We start from the raw sequence: 22,389 nt of genomic DNA on the forward strand, positions 1-22,389 counted from the left end.
CTTGAGCCCAGGAGTCTGAGGTTGCTGTGAGCTAGGCTGACACCACGGCACTCACACTAGCCCGGGCAAAAGAGTGAGACTCTGTCTCAAAAATAAAAAAAAAAAAAGTCCTAAGATTGACTGCAACTGGTCAATGCACAGCTCCATGAATATGCTAAAAGTTACTGAATCGCACACTCTAAATAGGTGAATGGTATGATATGTGAATCATATCTCGAATAAAGCTGTTAAACTTTTTTCAGCTTGATACAACCAAAAATTGCGCATCTCCTTGGACCCAGCATTTTATTTCTAAGACTTGGTCCTACAGACCTGTTCGCACACGAGCACGAGGACCTACCTACAAGGACATACACGACAGCTTTTTTTTTTTAATCATCTAAGAGCAATGGAACAGAAACAACCTAAGGGTCTGTCTGCAAGGAATTGGTTGAAAGAACCGTAGTTTGTCTAAACAGTGAAACATCACAGAGATGCACAAAGGGCTGAGGCCCATCTGTACGCACCGAAGCAGAGCTGTGGCCAAAGTACACGGTTCGGTGGGACCGTGGTGGGGACAGAGCACCCTGCCGTGGGAGCCATGAGCTGCGTGTTTAACGCCAGCACTGCCCAGCCCAGACCAACCTCGGCCAGAGTCCCGCGGTCCCGGTGGCAGGTCAGGGAGCCGAGGGGTCCGCCTGGAGTGACCAACATCTAGGAACTTCTAAGCCAGTAGAGAAATCACTTCCCATTTTTATCGCTAAGGTGATGTTCATGGCTGAACATTAGCCCTGGAGCTAGAGGATGCCTCCTTTTATAGAGAAATAATATGGATCTTTTCTTAAGATACCTGTTCTTTGTAAAATATTTCTGGAAGGAGACACAGGAAGCTTAACAGTCGGAAACCAGGGCCCCGGAAGTCGGGGGGGACTTGGTTTTCTCAGGGTGACCTCTGGCCACGTTCACGTTATGTCATTAGATGCACCAACTGCATGTCATTTTTATTTCTGAACTGCAAAAACCAGAGCTGCATGCCTGGCCACTGCAAGGCAGCGCAGCCACCGGGAGGGCCATGTGAGCTGACCGTGTGGAGAGGCCAAGCGGGACCCAAGGGGACAGGCTGGGAGGCCAGGCCCCCACTGTGGCAGCGATCTGAATTTGTTTGCCAGCTGCCCAGCTGCAGAGGAGTCAGGCAGGCTGGGGGATTACGAAACCGTGGTTGGGAAATCCGGCAGGGTGGGGGCGGGGAGGCCTGCGACCCTGTGTCGCAGAGGCCGGGCTGTTTGCAGCCTTGGTAGGAAGCCAAGCCGGCGCTACATTCTTGGCCCTTCCAACTTGGCCCTGGTGCCAACAATAGCTCCGGGGCCTCCCGCAGCGCCAGAGACCAGAGGAGACTCAGACCCAGCTCAGCCCCAGAAGTACCTAAGGGTCTTGCTTTTGAGGGCACGGAGAGAAGAATCATAGTTCATCCAAACAACAAAACGTTATGCAGCCTTGAAAAAGACCGAGGGCCATCTATGCATATTGGTTATAGGCCGAATCCTATCCACACAGCCCCCTCCCAAAGAGACACGTCTGTTGAAGCCCTAACCCCCAGGACCTCAGAATGTGACCTTGTTGGAACAGGGTCACTGCACATGCAAAAGTTAAGGTGAAGTCACACGGAGAACGGTGAGCCCTTGTTCCACCATGGCTGGTGTCCTGATGAGAGGGGGGTTCCGGACACAGACACACATGCGGAGACGCCACGTGAAGGTGAAGACAGAGACAGGTGAGGCGTCTGCAAGCCAACGAACGCCAGAGATTGCCAGGAAAGCACCAGGAGCCAGGGGAGAGGCACGGAACAGATTCTCCAGCATGAACCCACCCTGCCAACACCTTGATCCCAGACTTCCAGCCCCAGAACCAAGAGACGATCCATTTCCCGTTTCAGGCTCTCAGTTTGCGGTGCTTTGTGAAGGTAGCCCGAGCAAACTAACACAGCTACTGTCACACCTGCTGTTTGGTGACGAAGGTGGGAGAAGAGCTCCCCAGGGCGGGGGTGCTAAGCTGAGCGTTTAGCACCAGCACACCCAAGCCTGGCCCTGCGCCTTCCCTAGACCCTCAGCAGCCCCTCGGGCCTCAGCCTCTCCCACTCCAGTAATGTCCCTCCCACGGCCCCTGACGGTCTTTCTGTTCCCAGCCCTCCCACCGCTGACAGCATTCTCAGGACAAAGTCCCAGCCCCTCAGACTGGCATTTGAGACCCCGCCTGCCTGTGCAGCTCTCCAGAAGTTTCAACCCCTTAACATACCACACCTTTCCTGCCCCAGGGCCTTTGCATAGGCTGTTCCCTCTGCCTGGCACGCTCTTCCCTGATATCCCCAGTCCATGGCTTCACCTCCTCCAGGCCTTTGCTCAAATATCCCCATCTCGGGACACCCTTCCCTGACCCCCTGCTTAAGCTGTGTCCCTCCCTCTGCTGGCCCCTGCTTTATTCTTCTCCCTGGCGCTCGTCTCCTTCTCATGGGCTGTGTAAGTCCTTAGTGATTTGGTTGGGGTTTCCCTTTCATCATTGAAACTGCAGAACCCCCTGGAAACCCCAGTGTCTGCACACAGCAGGGGCTCAATAAACACCCCAGCAAACAAACTGACGCAAGAATGGCCACGTCCCCGAGCGGTGCCCAGCCCGGCCTCGACGGGCTCACTCACAGGTGATCTCCTCGTGGGTGAATCCCAGGACCCGCAGGGACTCCAGCGTCTCCTGGAAGAGCTCCCGCTCCTGGCTGGGGGAGGGCGGCGGCCCGTCGGTCAGGAAGCGGTAGCGGGAGCTGGGCTCGAGGAGGAGGTCGGCTGCAGGGGCAAGGGGGGCGGTGAAGGTCGAGGGTGAGCCGTGGAGTCAGACTCACATCCTGGATTCATTGGTGGTGACCCTGGGACAAGCCACACCCCTCTCACGTGGGTGGGGTCCTCTCCTCGCGGGTATGGCGGGGAGGGCCGGGCACGCAGCGGGCGCTCAGCGCCTGGCAGGCCTCCCTCTCCGCTCCTCCCTGAGGGCTCCCAAGGCAGGGAGCTGCCCCAGGCAGGCAGGGGCCACCCGTCGGCAGAAGCAACGGGGCCACGGGATGGCAGGGCCAGCGCCAGAGCGCGGTGGCTTCGGAGGCCACAGTGAGTGGGAACCTGGCGAGGAGAGGCCACGCGGCAGCAGGAGCGAGGAGGCGGCACTTGCTCAGGTGGGAGCAGCCGCGTCGCGGGAGCCCCAGGGCATGGAACAGAGCCGTGGGAGTCTCAGGGCAGAGGGCGGGAGGGGCAGGGACGGGAGACTCTGGCAGGACAGGGCCGAGGGCAGCACGAGACAGCAGGAGCCAGAAGCCACACACACCGGGACGTCAGGAGCCGGGAGGCAGCGGGAGCCGCAGCAAGGCCGGAGTGGCGGTAACCCCGGCAGGAGGGAGGAGAGGCCGCGCGAGGAGCCGCGCACCGGCAGCCCGGAGCTTCGGAAGCGAGCGTGAGCAGGAGCCACGGGGCGCCGCGACAGCGGGCGTGGGCCAGAGCCCGGAGAGCGCTGGAACCGGAGGGCGGCAGAACCCCTCGCGACAGAAGCTGGGAGGTGACAGAAGCCGCTACACAGCAAGAGCCAGAGGCCGCGGAAGCCACACGTACAGGACGTGCGTGACAAATACAGTGCCCCCCCCCCGCTTTCTTCCTCCCGGGGGGCCCCACGCGGCTCCCACCCGCCCCCCAGGAGCGGGGCAGGGCGGGCAGCACTGACCCTTGAGCTGCTCTCCGGCGCCCCCCAGCAGCTGGTAGAAGATGTGGAAGCTGCGCTCGTCCTTGGCCTGGCGGATGGCCCGCGACTTCTCCAGCAGGTCTGCGCAGGCGAGTCAAGGTCCCGTCCACGTGCCAGGGCCCGCCCCACCCGCGCCGCACCTGCCCCCGCGCCCCACGGAGCGGCAGAGTCCTTCACAGCCCTGCTGGTGACTTGCCGCTAGCTGGATGAGTGGCCTCGGGCGTGTCGCTTAAGCACCCGTGCCTCAGTTTCCCCATCTGTTGCACCGCTTGTGGAGTTGCTGTGAGGGTAGATGACTTACTACGCGTGACGCACCGGGAACAGCGCCTGGCCCGTGGATGTACCCTCTAGCCTCAGTTTCCCATTCAAATATATCTGCTCCCATCTCCAGCTGGACCGTCACCCTGCATGCTCTCCTTCTCTGCGGTCGCACGGCGGGTTCACACACGACGTCTCAGAGTACGACAAAGCGCCGGGTACCTCGCTCGGCCCTTCGTGTCCCGCACACCGCGCCCAAGGGCAGCCGCAGCCTGAGGTCCCTTCCCCGGAGCCCTGCTGGGTTAGACGAGGCGATGTGGGGGGAGCGCTCCCACAGGAAGGGGGGGCACACACAGGCTGCGCACCCCCGGGTAGAAACAGCCGCGAGCCTCCGTTTCCTCCTCTGCTAAATGCGGACGGCAGCGGCATCTATCTCGAGGGGTCACAGAGACGCGGAGCTGAGAGGGCACGCGCCGAGCCCTCGGCACGGTGGCGGGCACACAGTCGGCGCTCAGGCTACGCTGGTCACGGTGCTGACCCTGGCGCTGAAGGGACAGGCTGCGCAGGCTCCCCGCCCGGTGGGCCGTCCCGAGACGCTCTGGCGGGGGCGGGCACCGAGCCGTGACATCCACCCACACGCCGGTCACCGGCGCCCGGCAGCTGAGCGCGAGAGCTGTGCCCAGCGGGGCAGCCTCCCCGGAGGGGCAGCGTGGCGGGAGACAGCGCAGGTGCAAGTGGCAGAGGGGACAAACGCGAGTATAAGAGGAGGCACGAGACGCAGGACAGCGCGGCAGGGAGAGCCACGAGCTCTGAGAACCCGGGAAGCGGGAGCCTGGAGGAGGCAGGAGCCGCGGGGCAGGAGGACCCGGAGTGAGGAGGAGCCCTGAGCAGAGGACAGTGGCCGCGGGGCCGCGGGGCACAGGGCGGGGAGAGCCGAGGACCAGGTTCCTGGAGGCAGCAGAACCCACGGGGCCTCGTGCCCTGAGCGGTCTTCCCAGAAACCCTTTCCCAGATCGCGGGAGACGGTGAGCTTCCCCCATGCCCCTGGGATGATTAACAGTTGCTAACAGTACGAAGAGTAGTTATTAATCAGTAATATTAACGTCGATAGGTCATTGCTGATTTAATCACTAATTGCTGGTAACGACAGCTTGTGCCTGAGTGCTCGCTATGCCACGGTTGCCGGGGCTGAGCACTCGACCCCCACGACCCTCCAGACCCCGCTAGGGCAGGGTCTGTGTTCCTTCTCCTTCGACAGAGGGAGAAACTGAGACAGAGCAGCCAAATCACGTGCCCAGGGTCCCACAGCCTCAACGCGGTAGAGGCGGGATTCGCACCCAGGTTAGGGTGATTTCTTGGCCCATTCTCTTAACGTCTGCCCTCCTGGAGCGCCTGTGTTTTACCGTTTAAATTCTTCTAAATGCTCGCAGGGAGGGCGAACGCCGGCCTGCGGGCAAGGCGGGCCCTGGCCGGGGTCTGGGAACCTGCTTTCAGGGGGGCTCCCGGCATTCCCTGAGGGGCTCGCGGGGCCTAAGCGGTTTGCTGCAAACAACGTGGTTTACACTGAACACCTGCTTTCCTGCTGGGGCCCGGGATGGTGGCACATACCAAGCAGACGGGGCCATGTGGCACCGCCACCCCCGATAAAAACCCTGACACCGAGTCTCTGACGAGCTTCCCTAATGCCAACATTCCACAAGCGTCGTCACGCCTCCTTGCCGGGGGAATTAAGCACGACCTGCGTGACTCCACCGGGGCAGGATTCCGGAAGCTTGTGCTGGTCCCCCCAGACATCAAGCCCCGCACCTCCTCCCCTCGCCAGCCGTGCTCCCTACACTGTCACTGTCATGAGTCATCTCCACGAGCCACTGCAGGCTGTCTTGGAGTCCCCCAAGTGGGTCATTGAACCTGGTGGTCTTGGGGACCCCGACCCACACCCCACAGCCAGGCTGTGCTGGCCTTATAGAAACAAGGGCCGCCCTGCCCTCCTCCCTCCACCTGCGGACACCGCGTCTGAGCGTCTGCCCCCACCGGGCAGCGGGCGTGGGGTCCCCAGCGCGTGGAGCCTGCTTCCTGTAAGCGGTGCCATCCAAAGGGCTGCCCTCCCCGCCACCACCCCTGTCCTCCTGGGCGCCCCTGGGGGCTGTGAAAGGATACAGGTCTCGATGTTGGCGCCCACGATGTACCCGGCAACGTCGAAGTTGATGCGGATGAATTTGCCCTGGGAGGGACGGCAGAAGGAGGGCTTCAGAGGGAGTCCTCCTCCCCCTCGGCCCTGACGAGCGGCCCCAACCCCACACACCCCCTCCTAGCGCCGGGGCTGCCGCTCCCACTCTCTCCCCCACTACCCGACCCCACCCAAGCCTGAGTCCCCAGACAGGGGCTCCCTGGGGAATATGGGGTCCAGGCTCCTCTGACTTCTTTCCTCCAGACCCTGGTCCCCTGCCCCTCCTCCCTCAGACCCAGGGTCCTGGTCCTCGGCCCCTCCTCCCTTAGACCCGGGGGTCTGGGCCTCCAGCCCCTCCTCCCTCAACAGACCCACATGTTTTGCCCCCCACATCCCCCCACACGCCCAGCTCCTGTATCCCTGACACAGACAGGAACTGCGCTCCGCCAGCACTCACAAATCGGGAGGAGTTGTCATTCTTCACCGTCTTGGCATTGCCGAAGGCCTCCAGGATGGGGTTGGCCTGAAGCAGCTGCCGCTCCAGCTCCCCCTGCCCGGGGTAGAGAGGGGAGAAGGAGCGTCAACAAGAACCTCAGGGAGGCTGGCCCAGCTGGCGGCTGTGTCCCCAGCCGGCTGCGTATCTGTGTGTGAGGGGCCTTTGTGTGTCTGGGTGTGCGCCCAGGTCCTGCCCATCTATTGTGAGGGGAACAGGGAAACATCTCCAAGACATATTGTTGAATGGGAATCAAACCAAACAAACAAAAAAAAAGTTGCAGAATAATACCTACGATGCGATCCCATCAGTAAAAAATAAATTAAGGAAAAAACGCCACAAAACAAGACTTATTTCTACAGATATATACATGTTTGTGAACATACAGAGAGAGGTCTTCGAGGATGTGCACCAAACTGCCAACAGTGTAAGCCACTCCAAGGAAGGGGACCGAGAGGAGGAAAGAGGATGTCAATTTTTCGGATTTGCTGTTGTTACAGTGAACATGGACTCATGTCTCACTGGCAGAATTTTTAATTAAGGGAAAAATCTACCCCATCTATGTAAAGTGCTTCAAACCGTCTGGCACATAGTTGGCCGTCAAGAATGGTGGGTTCCTTCCCCCACCAGGCTGCCCCATGGTAGGAACCTTACTCCGAACTTCCCTCCAGCCCCCTTGGTGTAGAGCTAGGCACATAGTAGGTGCTCAGTAAATAGCAGCCTGTGTGTGTCTTCTCTCAGGCTACGTCTAGCTTGTGTTGGGACGAAAGTCTCAGCTAGACGGATGGCTTTGTCAAATGAAAAAATATATGCAAAGTGAAGGGCACGCAGCTTGGCACAGGACAGCTCATACATATGTCCCGGCTATGCTGTCAACTCCCTGGGCTGTGTGGGTACCCAGTGGCTATGGGCCCGGGCTAGACACATTTAGTAGATCAGTAGTAAATGGCAGTTTGGGTCTCTGGGTCATTCCATGTTGATATCTGTGGCCCGTCTGCACACACACAGCAGGGCCACCATCGTGGCGGTGGGAGTCCCTGGCAGGTGTAACCATTGCTGCCTTGGGCCATCTATCAGGAAGATCATGGGCTGGGCGGCTGGGGCAGCGTTAGGGGCGGCAAGACACGAGGTGATTCCCTGCTACTCACATAAGACACGGTGCTGGCGGAGGCCTGAGGAAGTCACGGGACACGAGACACGGACCAGGACGCAGCACATGGAACGTGGACAGACACACAGGTGAACCGGCGGCCTCGGGCAGTGGTGGGGTACGGGGGGAAGGAAGTTAGGGGAACAGGATGTGTGGAGTAGGGTGGTCAGCGGGGACCACACGCCTGGGTTGGGATCCCGCTCTGGCCCTCCCTGGGCAGGTGACCAGCTGACTCGCCCCACCCTCCGTGCCTGCGGCTCCTCATCTCCAACGCAGGACGCCAGCACCCACCTCACCGGGGTGTTAAGTGAGGTAATGTGAGCCAAGAGCTCGGAACGTGGAAAGCACTGTATAATGTTCACTTAGATGACAAACCCAGGCACCATGATCACCTAAAAATCAGGCCTGACACATAGTAGGTGCTCAGAAAATGAAGCACCTACTAAGTGCCAGGTGCTGTTCCGAGAGCCAACGAGGCTAAGACAGGCTCTTGCAACTGTGCATCTGCCCTGTCTCGGTTACGGCCCCAGCCCAGGCACACAGTAGGTGCTCAGGTGGCACGGACAGCCAGGGGAAGGCCCCACACCAGCCGTGGCCCTCTGTGAGAAAGGCAGGCAGTTACGGGCGAGCAGAGCCCGAGATGGAGGGGACATGGCTGTGCCAGAGCCCGGGGGTGTCCCAAGGCTGGGTCACTTACAGGGACGCCCGGCTCCTTCCTGCCCTTTGGTGATGATGCCACGTGGGCCAGGTACTGGATGACCTTCTTGGTGTTTTCCGTCTTCCCGGCTCCAGACTCCCCGCTGTGGGAGGAACAAGGGGAAGCGAAGGGGGTTGGCAGTGACGCCAGGGAGGCCCCCCTGCCCTTCCAAACAGAGCCCCCCCCAGCCAGGACCCCTCCTCCTCCAGCAAGTCCTTCCAGATTACTCACGTGCAGAGAATGGACTGATCCTCACGATCTGTAGGGGACAAAGGGGGGACACGTCACCCGGGACAGTCTCTCCAGCAGGACCCTCTGACCCCTTACACTAGCCACTGTCTTTTCAAAATGATTCCTGAGGAGGAAGGAAAGGCTTCCTTTGATGTGTAACACTCTTGGGTTCTAATACCCCACCTGACTCAGCCCCTTGCTGGCTGTGTGACCCTGGGAAAGCAGCTGTCCCTCTCTGAGCCTTGGTTTTTCTTCACCTGTAGAATGGAGACTATCAACCCCAACTTAATGGAACACAGTCCATTTAACACCGCAATCGGAGACCGTGCCGTGTGCTGCCTCGTGCCGGCCATGCGAGATTTAGATCCGAATGCGAGGTCCTGGACCCCAGGGATGACCCCGATACAAGACGTCTCCCCCAGCACCCACCTTGGGCCTGACACAGCCATTCCAGAAACGCATCCTGCCCACCTACTAAGCACCAGGCATGGAAGGGAGTGGGGAGTGGGCAAGGTGTCTGCCCTCACGGACCTTCCACTTGAGTTGCGGGGGCCAAAAACCACACAAATGAGGACTTAAGATGACTTAGCAGCGATTAGCACTGGGGGAGAGCTACACAGGTGACAGAATAAAGCGGGGGCTCTCAACCAGGGGCAATTTTGTTCTCTGCCGCCCCCAGGGGCTCCTGGCAACGCCCAGAGGCATTTCTCGTTGTCACGACCAGGGCGAGGGGTTCTACTGGCACTGCGTGGTTAGTGCCCAGGGCTGCTGCTGAACATCCTACGATGTAGGGGACAGTCATGTCATCCCAAATGTCAACAGAGCTGGGACTGAGAAACCCTGGTATTAGACACAACCTGGGGGGGCAGGGACGGGGGGAGGGCTTCACAGGAGAGGTGCCATTTCAGGCAGAGGGCACAGCCAGGGCAAAGGCCCTGAGGTCGTACCAAGCGGGGGCCATTTGAGAAACAGGAAGGCCAGGGAGGCTGGGGCAGGGGACAGAGATGGCAAGGGGCACAGGCGGGTTTTGAAGCCACGATCGAAGGGTCTGAATGTTTTTTAAGCAGGATGGGAGGCCTCTGGGTGGTTTCAGCCAGGAAGTGAGCTGCATTCAGTAGGACCTGGGTGGGGGCCATATGCACTCGGGCTCGAGGCCCAGCTGCCTCTGCCTGGCTGTGTGACCTGGGGCCGGTCTCTGAGTTGCTCTGTGCCTCTGTTTTCCCATCTGAAAAGTGGGGCTCAAAACAGCCGCCACCCCACACGGCTGTGGTCAGAACTCAAGGAGAACGTTCAAAACCCACTCAGCTCAGTGCCCAGCACAGGATGGAAACGTAACATGTGGTGCGATGTACAGGGAGGCCAGGGTCGGGGCCATGGGTTCAAATTCCACCTCGGCCACCCACCCACCAGTGTGACCACAGGCGATGACTGCTTTGCTCTGTGCCTCGGTTTCCCCAGCTGGAAATCAGAGTCATGGGAGAAACTACGTCACAGAGTTGCTACGAGGTTAAATGAGTTAATCTAACAAAAACAGACAGAACTGCCAGGAGAAACAGATGAATTCACTGTTCTAGTCGGAAACGTCAACACTTGTCCATCGGAGCTGGACAGATCCGGCAGGCAGAAATCATGACTGACACCTATGGACCATTTCATCCAGTGGGAGCGGAACCCACATTCTTCTCTAGCTCTCACAGAACATTCCCCAAGAGCGACTGCGTCCCGAGCCACAACACACGCCTTGACAAATTTAAAAGAGTAGAAATCATCCAATATCTGCTCTCAGACCAGAAATCAATAACAAAGATATCTGGAAAATCCCAAAATTCGTGGAGACCAAACAACACGCTTCTGATAACACATGAAATCGCAAGAGAAACAAATCCATGAAAAGTTCTTGGTACCGAGTAGGACTCATTTTTACCTTACTGTATATTTATTCCTAAGATAAAATAATAGCTAGCAGATGATAATAGCTGAAAATTATAAAAATATATAACAAATTATACAATCAAATCATGTAGCTTTTACCTATGACTATACACAAGTTTATAATGAGACTATAAATGCATTATCTATGAGTATGCTCTGTCACGGAACGCAGGGATATTACATATCACGCGTCGGACCAGACGTTCTCAAACTTGAGCCTGCGTCAGGATTGTGGGGAGATCTTGTGAAAACACTGATTGCTGAGCCCTGACCCAGTGTGTGTGACCCAGCAGGCCTGAGGCAGGGCCCAAGTCTGTACTTCTAACCAGTTCCCAGGTGACGTGGATGCCACCGATGAGATCACACACTGAGAGCCACTGCATTATGTGATATAAATATAATACACAACAGAAACATAGCATATATTAAATAAGTATACATTCAGTATAAATATACTGCTATGTACTATTATGTTGTATGATATAAAGTGTTAAAAGCTTAATATATACTTGGTATATACTAAATATTTATTAAAATAGATGATATATAACAAATATATAACAAGTACGTTATGTTTATTATAGATGTTGATTATGTAATTTTTCCAGGACTGATCTACATGGTTAAGGTGTGAATGTCAGCCCCTTGGACAGGTGCCCTTGTGCAGTGTACAACCTGCTCAGCCGTACGCAATGGCCTGGTGTTGCCATCCGTCTAAGGGGCTACATCTTACCCCATGACAATGTAGATCACGTCTACCATGAACAATAAATGTTATGAATGAACACTCTGGGAATTACTGTCTCAAGAGAAGTTTTTGCATAAGCCTAGCTCAAGTGGCTCCCAAATATTGTCGAGAAAAGGGGTGAACAGAGACAGATAACAAGGCTCTAGGACCTACAGCCTCACCCACTCAGCCCTCTATTTGTGTTCCCTCCAGCCTCCGAAGAAGTCTCACAGAGTCTGAAGTCCCCAAACTGTTGTCTGACCCTGTCTCTGGCTCCCGGCAGCATCTGGCCAGGCCCCCATTAAAGTCCCAGCACAGCACTCACCCTGGAGCATGCTTCGGTAGGCCCCCTCGGTCACTGCATACACATGAGGCGGCACCTCGTGGCGCTTCTTGCCCCGGTACATCTCCACAATGGCCTCTGTATAGATGGGAAGCTGCTTGTACGGGTTGATGACCACACAGAAAAGTCCGGAGTACGTCTACAGTAGGGGAGAGGGGAGAGAGTCTCAGCTGCCTGCCCACAGATTGAAAGGCATCATGGGGCTGCTGTGTACAGCTGGGCAGGTTGTGCACTGCACAAGGGTGTCTTCTGCACGTGGTGTGTCTACACCATAACAAGGTACATTTGAATATAAGAATCTTTCCAAATTGTACCAAGGTGTTACATGATGAAGATTCACCCTGAGAGAAAACGTGGCCTTTGCAGCCAGCCAGACTTGAGTCACAGCCTGTGGCTGCCTGGACTCACACACACTCATGAAATGACCATGTGCAAATCACCTGTTGAAGCATTCTTTGTAGCAGCAAAAAACTAGAAACGACCTGAAAGCATGTTCATACAATGGCTTCCCGTGACGCCGTCAGCGTCCACACAGGGGACCATCTCCGAAACATTACCAAGTGAATGCACGTGAGTTGAGAACTGTGTGTGAGAAGCTGCCACTTGCACTGAAACGGGTGGGAGAGGAATGTTACGTGTTCTCTTGAGTACGCACAGGCTGTCTCTGGAGAGGTGCTTGTGGTATCTGCAGCATGAAACGCAATAGGCACATATCTGTGGTTTCTCTTGACGACAGTCATGTAACAGTCCTGCATACATGCCTGTGCCGAGTGGGGCATTCTCAGGGAGGAAACGCTAAATTTCAGGTTCAAGGCGCATGAAAATAAAGCTGTAAATGTGTTTGCATTTAAGTTCATGGATCCCCTGAATTCTACCTATGTATCCCTTAGGCCTGGATTCAGGACTCCATAGTGGTTTAAGAACTGCTCCTGCTCCCGGAGGTACCAGGCAGGCAAGAGGCACCCTGCACACACCGAGCGGTTAGACGGTTAGGGAGCTAGCCAGCCATTGAGCTAAAGCAGCCAGAGAGCCAACTAGCCGACCTACCTAGAGTTCGCTAGCTAAACTAGCCGGAGAGTTAGCTGTTTAGTGGCTTAGCTAGTCAACTATTTCATCAGTTAACTACCTGGCCAGCTAGTCACCTGCTTAGCTAGTTAGCTGCTGTAAGCTCCCACCCAGCTTGGGCTTCTCAAGAGTGGGGTGTGGCCGCCACAGGCTGCCCAGTCCCGGGTGCCAGCCTTCTAACGGTGGGAGGGTGGGTGGCCCGCCAGGAGCAGAACAACCGGTTTGCTGGGTGTCTGTCCGCCCGGCCTGGAAGGGCTGCTCCCGGGAGCTCTCGGCTCTCAGAGGGTGGGGCAGCCGGACCACATTCCCTGGGAGGGTATCTCATGGCTGCTGGCGCCCTGGCCCCCGCTGCTGGCTGGTGGAGGAACCCACCCCCCACGCCACCCCCCACCCCAGGCCCCTCCTGCTGGCCACACCTTGTTGCCAAGGCGACATCCTGGGAACGGGAACCTGAGCTGGCCAAGGTGGCCAGGGGGCAAGGGACAGAGGCTGGTGAGCCCAGAGAGGGTCGGGGACACCCAAGTTGCCAGGGCACGGCTGGGGACACCCGAGTTAGAAGGGTCTGGAATGGCTGCCCCTGTCCTCGGGGCCCTGAAGACAGACCTGCCCCCAGCTCTCCTCAGCCCAGTGACTTTCTGCATCATCTCAGTTTCCTCCTTGGGAAACCAGGGAGGACACTCCCCACCTCGGTGATTAAGGGACATAATGAATAAAAACCAGCCTGGCCAGGCCAGGGCCCACACAACGCGCTCCTAATGTGGGTCCTGAGACTCTCACGTTACCTGTCCCACCTGGGAGCCAAGGGCTCACTCAGACCTTGAAGCCACAAAATCCTGGGTTCAAATGCAGATGCGGCGTTTTCTGTGTGTGGCTTTGAACAAAGGATCTGCCCTCTCTGAGCCTCAGTTTCCAGTCCTGGAAAATGGGGCTTTTAACCCCTGTCACCTGGAAGGGTTCTGGGCATGAAATGCTATAATGTATCTTCCAGCGCCTCGCAGGACAGGGTGCTCCTAAACAGGCTCCGTCCCTCCCCAAGAGTCCCAGCAAAGGGACTGAGACCCTGAGCAACTCAAGGCCAAACAGCCCACCAGCGGCAGAAACTGGGTTTTTGGCGTCCCAAACACGACACTTTCCAGGGGGCAACACCCCCTTTCCCCCACACCAGCTGGTCAGTTAAGAAACATGCGTTCAGCACAAATCTTAAGACAAGCAGGTGGAGCTTGGATCACACCCCTAACATTTTCAAGCCGGGTGACTTGAGCAAGCAGACTTTCTGGGTCTTGCTGTCCTTATCTAATGGGGACAGGAACAGTGCTTCCCACATAGGGTGGCTGGGAGCCATCCACAAGTTCATGTGGCATGCACAGGGCTTAACATGGTCCCTGAAACACTGCGCATGCTCGGTGCATTAGCCATTATCAGCATCTGTTGGGCCGGTGGCTTGCCCTCTCTGAGCTGGGCAACGACCCCTACCTCACAGCCTTATGTGAATGCAGAGGGGTCCGCCAGATCATACTGGGAAGAAGTTTAGAACAGCAGCCAACAGAGCAAGCAGGTACTCACTAAGTGCTAATGATCATTATTAAGGCCCAATTTGCTTCCCGTCTGGGCTTCCAGAATCTTCTATCTCATTTTCATTTTGTAGGCCCCAAATCTCTGGCTCCCTGGCCACCACTTTAGCTCAGGCCTCACCATTTTTTCCCCTTCAACTTTCTGAATAATCTTCCTAGTGCAGTGGCCAGAACCCGGGGTCTGCAGTCAGAACAACCTGGGTTCAAATCCCAGCTTGGCCTGTTCCTAGCTATGAGGCTTATGTCCAAGTCCTGCCCCCTCTGCGGCTCACTCTCCCCACCTGCAGAATGGGGATGGCAGCAGATACTTCACAAGGTTGCTGCGAGGGTTCAGAGTGTTCATTAAAAAGCAAAGACAGGCTCAGTATTTTGGGAATCGCTCTGATATCTCTGGCCTTTGGTGAGATCCAGGGGAGTGGCCTCTTTCCCAGCGCTCATAAAGGCACGTGAGGATTCACAAGGGGCCAGTGTAGCCTGCAGAAGGCGCCAACCCCATCTAGGGCCAGACAGCCCTCAATTCTAATCCCACATCCGCCACCACAAGCAGAGCCAGCTACTGCTCCTCTCAGAGCCTCGGTCTCCAAATGGGAGTCAGACCTCACAAAAATATTCTAGTCTTGTGCTCTGTGACCCTCGACAGGGTGGGTGCTGTAGCGAGGCTGGGAGACGCCACCAATCTAAGCTGAAGTTTGGAGCATGAGTCTAGGGCCAGCTGCCTAGGTTCAAATTCCAGCATGACTCCTTCATGGCTGTGTGACCTGGGCCTGGGTCACTTAACATTCCTGAACGTTGGGCGATATCAACAGTCCCTGGCCTAGGGGGAGCTGATAACTCACACGCAGTACTTGGAACAGTACTTGGCACATCATAAGTGCTCAATAAATATTTGCTAGCCACCCGTCATTATTATTTTTCATTATTCTTGTCCACATTCCTTGTCAATCTCTCTAATCCTGTTTGTTCTTATGTTAAATGGAATTAACAACCCCTTGGCTGCCCATTAAAACCACCCTGGAAGCTTATTAAAAATACCAGTGTCTCTGTCACACCCCCAGAGAGCTTGATTTAAAGGTCTGGGGTGGGGCACAGGCGTTGGTATTTTCTAAGAATTCCCCAGATGATTCTAACGTGAAGTTGGGACTAAGAACCACTGCTCTACCCCATCTGTTTGCTGTAAAGATTAAATAATGTGACAGACATCACAGGCTTAGTGCAGAGGCAGAAGACTACCATAGCCAACCTCACTATCGTCAATCCCATCTTAATCTTAAGAAGCACCACAGCAAAGTGGGAAAGCCTGGGGCCAGACTACCCAGGTCAGGTAGTCTACCTCTGCCCCCCTGACCCTGGTCTAGGAACTTGACCTCTCTGTGCCTCCGTTTCTTTATCTGTAAAATGGGGACCAAATGCTTTATAATTGTGAAAATTGATGGAGGCAATGTATTTTAGGAAGTTTAGAAGAATGCTTAGTGTTTGATAAATGCTCATTTTTATTGTGATCAACTCTCTCTGGGCCTCAGTTGCCTCTTATGTAAAATGGGGGCAATAACAGACTCTACCTTGCCTGAGGTGAGATTAAATGAATCGATATATGGAAGGCATTCAGCACAGAGCCTAGCGTGTTTTCATCAATTGTTGGTCCTCATCAATTATTGTCACAGGTCCATATCCCTTTCTCAAAACCCTTGGGACAAGTTTTATTAATATTTGAGAAACTGGAATTTTTTATACCTTAGGAAAATAATGTGGTTTATCTACCATCTATATTGTGTGACACCCCCAATAAGGGTCTGAGTCTGTCCTGGTATTCCAACAATTTAGAATTTGGCGACTAAGTATGGGAATAGTCACAAGACATGGGATAAAGACTATAAATAGCCTCAAGTTAATTCAGCTGGACTGCTGGCACCCAGCGCCCCACCCGGACGAGGCCCTCCCGTGGGCAGGCGGCCACTCACGTAGATGAGGCCCGAGTAGTATCGCTCGCGGAGGTTGTGCAGGACCGAGGCCTCGTTGAGGCAGGTCAGCTCAGCCATATCCTCGGCCTTGCTGAATTTGGGCGGGTTCATGCGCTGGATCTGGTCCCGGGGTAGCCGCAGCCGCCGCCCACTCTCCGCCAGCTCCACCTCGGCCTCCTCCTCGCCCTCGTCCCGCAGCGCCGCTGCCTCGAACCCATGGAGCTCCGATGGCACCCACACGAGGCGCCGGGCCGTCCACTCCACCTGCGGGGAGGTGCCAGAGCCCCCAGGCCCACCACCCGCGCTGGGCCCGCGGGGCGTGAACAGGAATGGCTGGGCCACCTCGGGCACTGGGCCTGGCCTGGGGGGCACCTTCCGCCCGGCCACCGACATGGTCACTGCTGCCATGGTCTGCAAGGGGGAGAGCGAGAGGTCAGGTGGGGCCCCATCCGCAGTGTCCCCCATCCCCACTCCAAATCCCCAAGGCAGCCCCTCTGTCTTCCTTCACCAGATCTCTTTTTACACTTCTGCAAAATGGGTGAACGGACCTAGCTTACTCATTTCATTCATTCACCGCTCTACCCATTCATTCATTCATTCATTTCATAATTACTCAACAAGCCAAGCTGTAAAGGAGGCAGCTGTAAAGGAGGCATTGGCAATACAGCAATGAACAAGCCCAAAGAAGATTCCTCACTCTATAGGTTTGCATTCTAGCCCTGGGCTGTCCAACAGGGGAGTTAGTGCCATGTGTGAGCTACTGGACACTTGAAACAGAGAGTCCAAACCCGATGGGGTTCTAAACCTAAGATACGCACCGGATTTCAAAGATGGTACGACAAAAAGATGGCTTATTGGTATTTTCGATATTTGGTGACACATTGAAATAATATTTTGGATATATTGGGTTAAATAAAATGTATCATTAACATTAATAGGGCCAGCCGTGGTGGCTCACGCCTATAATCCTAGCACTCTGGAAGGCCGAGGCAGGCAGATCGTTTGAACTCAGGAGTTCGAGACCAGCCTGAGCAAGAGCGAGACCCCGTCTCTACTAAAAAAAATAGAAAGAAATTAGCTGGACAACTAAAAATATATATAGAAAAAATCAGCTGTGCATGGTGGTACATATCTGTAGTTCCAGCTACTCGGGAGGCTGAGGCAGGAGGATTGCTTGAGCCCAGGAGTTGGAGGTTGCTGTGAGCTAGGATGATGCCACGGCACTCTAGCCCAGGCAACAGAGTGAGACTCTGTCTCAAAAAAATAAAATAAAATAAAATAAATAAATAAATAAATAAATAACATTCATATCACGTGTTCTTTTTTATTTTTTAAATTGAACGTGGCTACTAGAAAATTTTAAATCACGCATTTGGCTTGCATTATATTTCTAGGGGCCAGAGATGCTCTAATCCCAGGAGACAGATAGAAAGATAAACAAGTAAATTATATAGTATGTTAAATGGAAATAAATGGCAAGGAGAGAGATGAAGCAGGGGCGGGGACGTTAGGGTGGCAGGGAAGACCTCTCTGATGTGGCATTTAAATGAAGATCTGAGGGAGATGCAGGGAGCGAGTGTGGGGATGCGTGTGGGGATGTAGGGAGGAGAAGCATGCCAGGCAGCCAGTGCAAAGGCCCTGGGGCAGGGGTGTGCCTGTATGTCTGTGGCACTGTCAGGTGGCTGGAGCCACTTGATCAAGGGGGAGAGAGTAGGAGGTGAGGCCACAGAGGGGACAAAGAGGGCGACTTTGCTTTTACTCTATGATGTGAGCCCCAGGAGGGTATTTATCTGATTTTTGTCATTAGACCACCTCTGGTCACACCTGCCTCACGCCTGCAGAACAGACTCAGATCTCACTGCCTCAGTTAACAGCTCCTTCCTTCTCTGGAACCTGGCTTCCGTCTCCGGGAGGTGGGGAGACTGGACCCCTTCATCCTCTCTGAGGCCTTTCAAGTACCAGGCTGTGCCAGGAGTGGGTCTGGAGACCCAGAGATGAGTCAGACGGGAGCCCTACCTGGAGGAGCTCCTGGCCTGGGGGTGGCTCCAGCCCTAGCCTCACAGTCTGGGACCTTGACAGCCAGGCCTAGGTAAGCCAGATTCACTAGGCCCCTCCCTGCCCCCCAGGGGGCCATAGACAGTGGTAAAATGACAGCAATTCCAAGCAGCAGCAGGAAAAACATTCTCCCTGTCCCATCCCGCATTGTGCCCTCCTCCCAAAGAAGTCTGCCCCTGCTCTCCTCCTCTGCCTCGAGCCTCCCCATCCCGCTCTGCCACGCCAGCCACAGAGAGTTCTGTCTCCCCCACCGCAGTGCCTCTGACTATAGGCCTAGAGGCCCCTGGATCCCCCCCACCTCCGGCACACCCCGGGAAAAGTCCTTCCAAACACCCAGCTCCCCTCCAGGCACCCGCAGATCTGGCCCCAGCAGCTGCTTGTCTTTCCCTCTGAGCCTCCTGCCCCCAGGTCCCACTTCCTCCTGGGCCCTGTCCTCTCCTCCTGCCCCAGCAGGCATTTCTCCACCCTGCGGGCCACAGATCGCCAAGGCTCACCCCAGGCTCCAGTGTGGCCTTGAAACACCAGAGCCAAGCTCCATCCCTGGGACTTTACCCCCCACCCTCACCCCACCCACTTCCTCTCCTGCCCTGTGGCCTTTGACCAGGAAGGGTTTGGGAGTTTTTGCAATCACCCAGCCCTGTGCCTCCCGTCCCTGGAGCCAGGAGTCCAGGCCCCCAGTCCCCTAATCTTCCAGGACCCAGTTTGAACCCCCAGCCCCCTTGTCCTTTGGACCCAGAAGTGCGAGCCCCTCACCTCAGTGCGGGCGGGCTAGGCGAGGATGCTGGTGCTGAGGACAGACCCCAGCCCTGATCAGGCGGGCCTGCGGGCCTCGGCTCCCAACAGCCGCGCCCCTCCCGCCGCTCCACCTTCCCTCAACCAGCAGCAACGCTCTGCCAGGGCTCATTACTGTCACCTGGGCAGGTGAAAGCACCTGCCCTGGGAGGGGCAGAGACTGCTGGGCTGGAAAAGGAAAAGCAGCCAGGGATCCGCCCCTGGGGCAGAGGTTGGGTCCCCTGGCACCCAGTCCTCTGGCCTCAGCTTAGTGCTAGCATTCAGGAGACCGGGTCCCCAACCTCCCCCTGCTTTCCACCCAGGAGTCCAGGCCCCTGCCCCTGTTCCCACAGACGCAGACATCCACGCTCCCAGTTCCCTCCTCCCGTAAGACCCAGGAGTCCGGGTCCCCAGACCCAGAGTGCTGGCCCCGGTCCTTTCTTCCCTCAAGACCCAGGAGTCCGGGCCTCACTGAGACCTGGGATACCCGGCCTCCAACCCCCTCCCCGCATCCAGGAGTCTGAGCCCCCAACGCCCATCTTCCCTGGACGCAAGGGCCTGCGTCCCCGCCCCCTTAACCCGCCAATCCTCGGGACTACCTGGCGGCGCGGGCCGGAGCGGGGAGAGGGAAGAGGGGACGGGAATCCCCGGTCCTCTTCGGAGCCCTCAGGTGCTGCTACCTCCGCGGTCCAGCGCGGGGCGGGGCCATGTGCGTCAAGGGGCGGGGGCCGGGCTCTGATGTCACCCAACACCTGCTGGGCTGGGGAAGGGGGCGTGTCCTGGAGCTCCAGGGCTTTTTACAAGGGGATGGGGAAAGGCGGAGGTGAGCTTGTTACCAGGTAGGCTGCGGTGGCGCCAGGGACTGCTCCTCCTTCTGTCGGGCAAAGGTCAGGGACCCACCAGGGAGGGAACTGAGGACTCCCAGGGTTCGAATCCCGCTCAAGCTTTCTAGGCCTCAGCTTTCCTCGCTGTGAATTGCGGCCAATGAAATTAACAGAACGATGTGGAGAAAGTTCCCAGCCCAATACTTCATCATTTAATGTCTCTGAACCTCAGTTTCCCCGACCCTGGAAATGGAACAACACAATCTACAGAGGAGGACGACGAGCACCAAAGACGACAAAATGTTATTCTGGCCACCTGAGCTGCAGTGTCCTCGGGGTGAGATGAGGAGGAAATAGTGACAAGAGCACCTACTATGTGCTGGGGGGGGGCGGTTCTGCTCATAGAACAGCTCTTCCAGATCCTAGAATGATCTCAACAACCAGTGAGATACAGATGATCACATCTCCATTTCTCTGATGGGGAAACCGAGGCAGGGAGAGGCGAAGTCACTAAGGTCATAGAGTAAGGGGAGGAGAGCTAGGATTCAAGCCAAGCGTTATCTGTCATTATAAAGGAGGGACTTTGGGAAGAACTCGTAGTAGGTCCTCGAAGACGTCAATTTGCGCGGTCCCAGTTAGTAACACTGTGAACCTTCTTTCGCGTCTGCCTTAGGGACCACTGCCTTTCTCGGGGGGCTACTGTGCGATTAAAGAGGTTAAAGGGTACTGCATACAGTTGGTCTTCGAAGTGTTATCTCCACCTGGTCCCTTTGCAGTCACCAACTCTGTCCCTTCTCAGTTTTTTCCTCTCTATATAATGGGCACATTATAATCCACCTCGAGTTAATAGGATAATGGAAAGGAAATTATTGAATTATAGAAATAAAAACGCCCCACTACACGGTAGGTGCTCAAATATGTCTTTCCCCACCCCTCTGCCTCGGCCAGTCCTGATCCCTTTCTCTGGCACGCAATTTTCACACGTGAAAACAGAGACATCGTCATTCCGGTGGCTGAGGATTGAAGGCGATGACTCAGGTATTAAAGCGTCCAAGGTCCCAAAGAAAGCCTCAGTTTCCCCTTCTGCGGAATAGGCCCGGAGCCGCCAGCCAGGACCCCAACCCGGCCTCACACCCAGTAGGAAGTTGAGTTGGGGGAGTGTAGACGCCCCCCCCCCCCCAGCCTTCCCCGCCACCGTCCCGCTGCTCGCTCAAGGTGAGTGTCGCGTCACCGCCCCTCCCCCGCCTCCCGCGCCGGCCTCCCGGGCCTGGATCGCAGCCGCCAGACTCCAGTCTCCCCGGCCCCAGTCCCGCTCCGCCGCCCCAGGCCAGCTGCCGGCCCCGGCACTCACCGGCTTCCAGGGCCGTCCGGAGGCTTCGGCCTGGGGAGAAAGAGGGGTGGGCCAGCCAGGACAGCCCCGCCCCCACAAGCGCAGCAGGAGCCAATCGGCGCCTGCTGCGGCAAGCCACGGCCCCGCCCATGGGGTGCGAGTGCGCCAATCAAGAAGAGCGGCTGGCAAGTGGAGCCAATCGGAAGTTGCCGAAGGGTGCCAGCCGTGGGAAAAGAACCCAGCCGAAGCGCCGAGCTAGGCGGCGCGGTCCTGGGTGGGACCCGAGGCCTGACGGGCAGGGGGCACGACCAATGGCGAGGCGCGGGGGGCGGCCGGGGGCCGGAGGCCCAAGGGGCCCGGGTGAATGGGCCGCTTTGTGCGCGAGGCATGAATGGGGGCCTTTGTGCCGGCCGGCGTGGGGGGGCGGCTGGAGGCCGGAATGCCTGGGTCCCCGGAGAGCCGGCGGGCAGGAGACAGGAGAGAGAATTCACTTTTGTCGAAAGCCGACCGCGTACCAGGCACTCTCCCAGGCTCTCACCCACCGGGGAGGTGTGGGCGGTGATACCATCAGAATAATCATCATTTATTGAGCGCCCGATGTTTGCCAGGAGCTGTACCAAGCACGTTACCTGCATGATCTCATTTAATCCTTACAACGAACCCCTTGAAATTGGTGCTATTAAGATCTTCATCTTCCAGATGAGGTAAACCGGAGCTTAGAAAGAGGGTGTTAACTGCTGAAAGTCATAGAGCTGGCGGGTGGCAGAGCAAGGACTCAGCCAAATCTGACTCCAGAACTTGTGCCCAAACGTAGGGTAATGATTCCCAATTTACAGAGGAAAACTGAGGCTTGGGAGAGGCACGAGACTCCTCAAGGTCACAAAGAAAAGGCTCCACCGAACCCGAGGCGGTCTGCCAGCCTGGCTGTGCTGCTCAGCAGCTGTATGGACTTGGGCCATTTGCTGGACTTTTCTAAGGTTCCATTTATTTCTGCACCTGTAAAATGGGAGTGATGGTCCGTCTGCCCCCACCCATGTCTGTACTGTTGATGGGATCCTGCCAAACTCTAT

The 22,389-nt window shown here is 56.4% G+C and overlaps 1 protein-coding gene across 1 annotated transcript in view; it reads right to left on the bottom strand.

Moving 5' to 3' along the window:
- Positions 1–19,857, bottom strand: part of MYH14 (myosin, heavy chain 14, non-muscle) — an 89,143-nt gene extending 69,286 nt beyond the window's left edge. Inside the window, 10 exon segments of the mRNA XM_012643149.1 lie at positions 2,670–2,810; positions 3,730–3,828; positions 6,163–6,226; positions 6,630–6,722; positions 7,814–7,837; positions 8,513–8,615; positions 8,744–8,771; positions 11,728–11,884; positions 16,340–16,750; positions 19,765–19,857. Coding sequence (XP_012498603.1) covers positions 2,670–2,810; positions 3,730–3,828; positions 6,163–6,226; positions 6,630–6,722; positions 7,814–7,837; positions 8,513–8,615; positions 8,744–8,771; positions 11,728–11,884; positions 16,340–16,747 — 1,117 coding nt within the window. The 5' untranslated portion in view covers positions 16,748–16,750; positions 19,765–19,857.
- Between the last annotated feature and the right edge of the window lie 2,532 nt (positions 19,858–22,389).

The sequence above is a fragment of the Propithecus coquereli genome, unplaced genomic scaffold (assembly GCF_000956105.1).
Source record: "Propithecus coquereli isolate 6110/MARCELLA unplaced genomic scaffold, Pcoq_1.0 Scaffold193, whole genome shotgun sequence".
NCBI classification, from domain to species: Eukaryota; Metazoa; Chordata; class Mammalia; order Primates; family Indriidae; genus Propithecus; species Propithecus coquereli.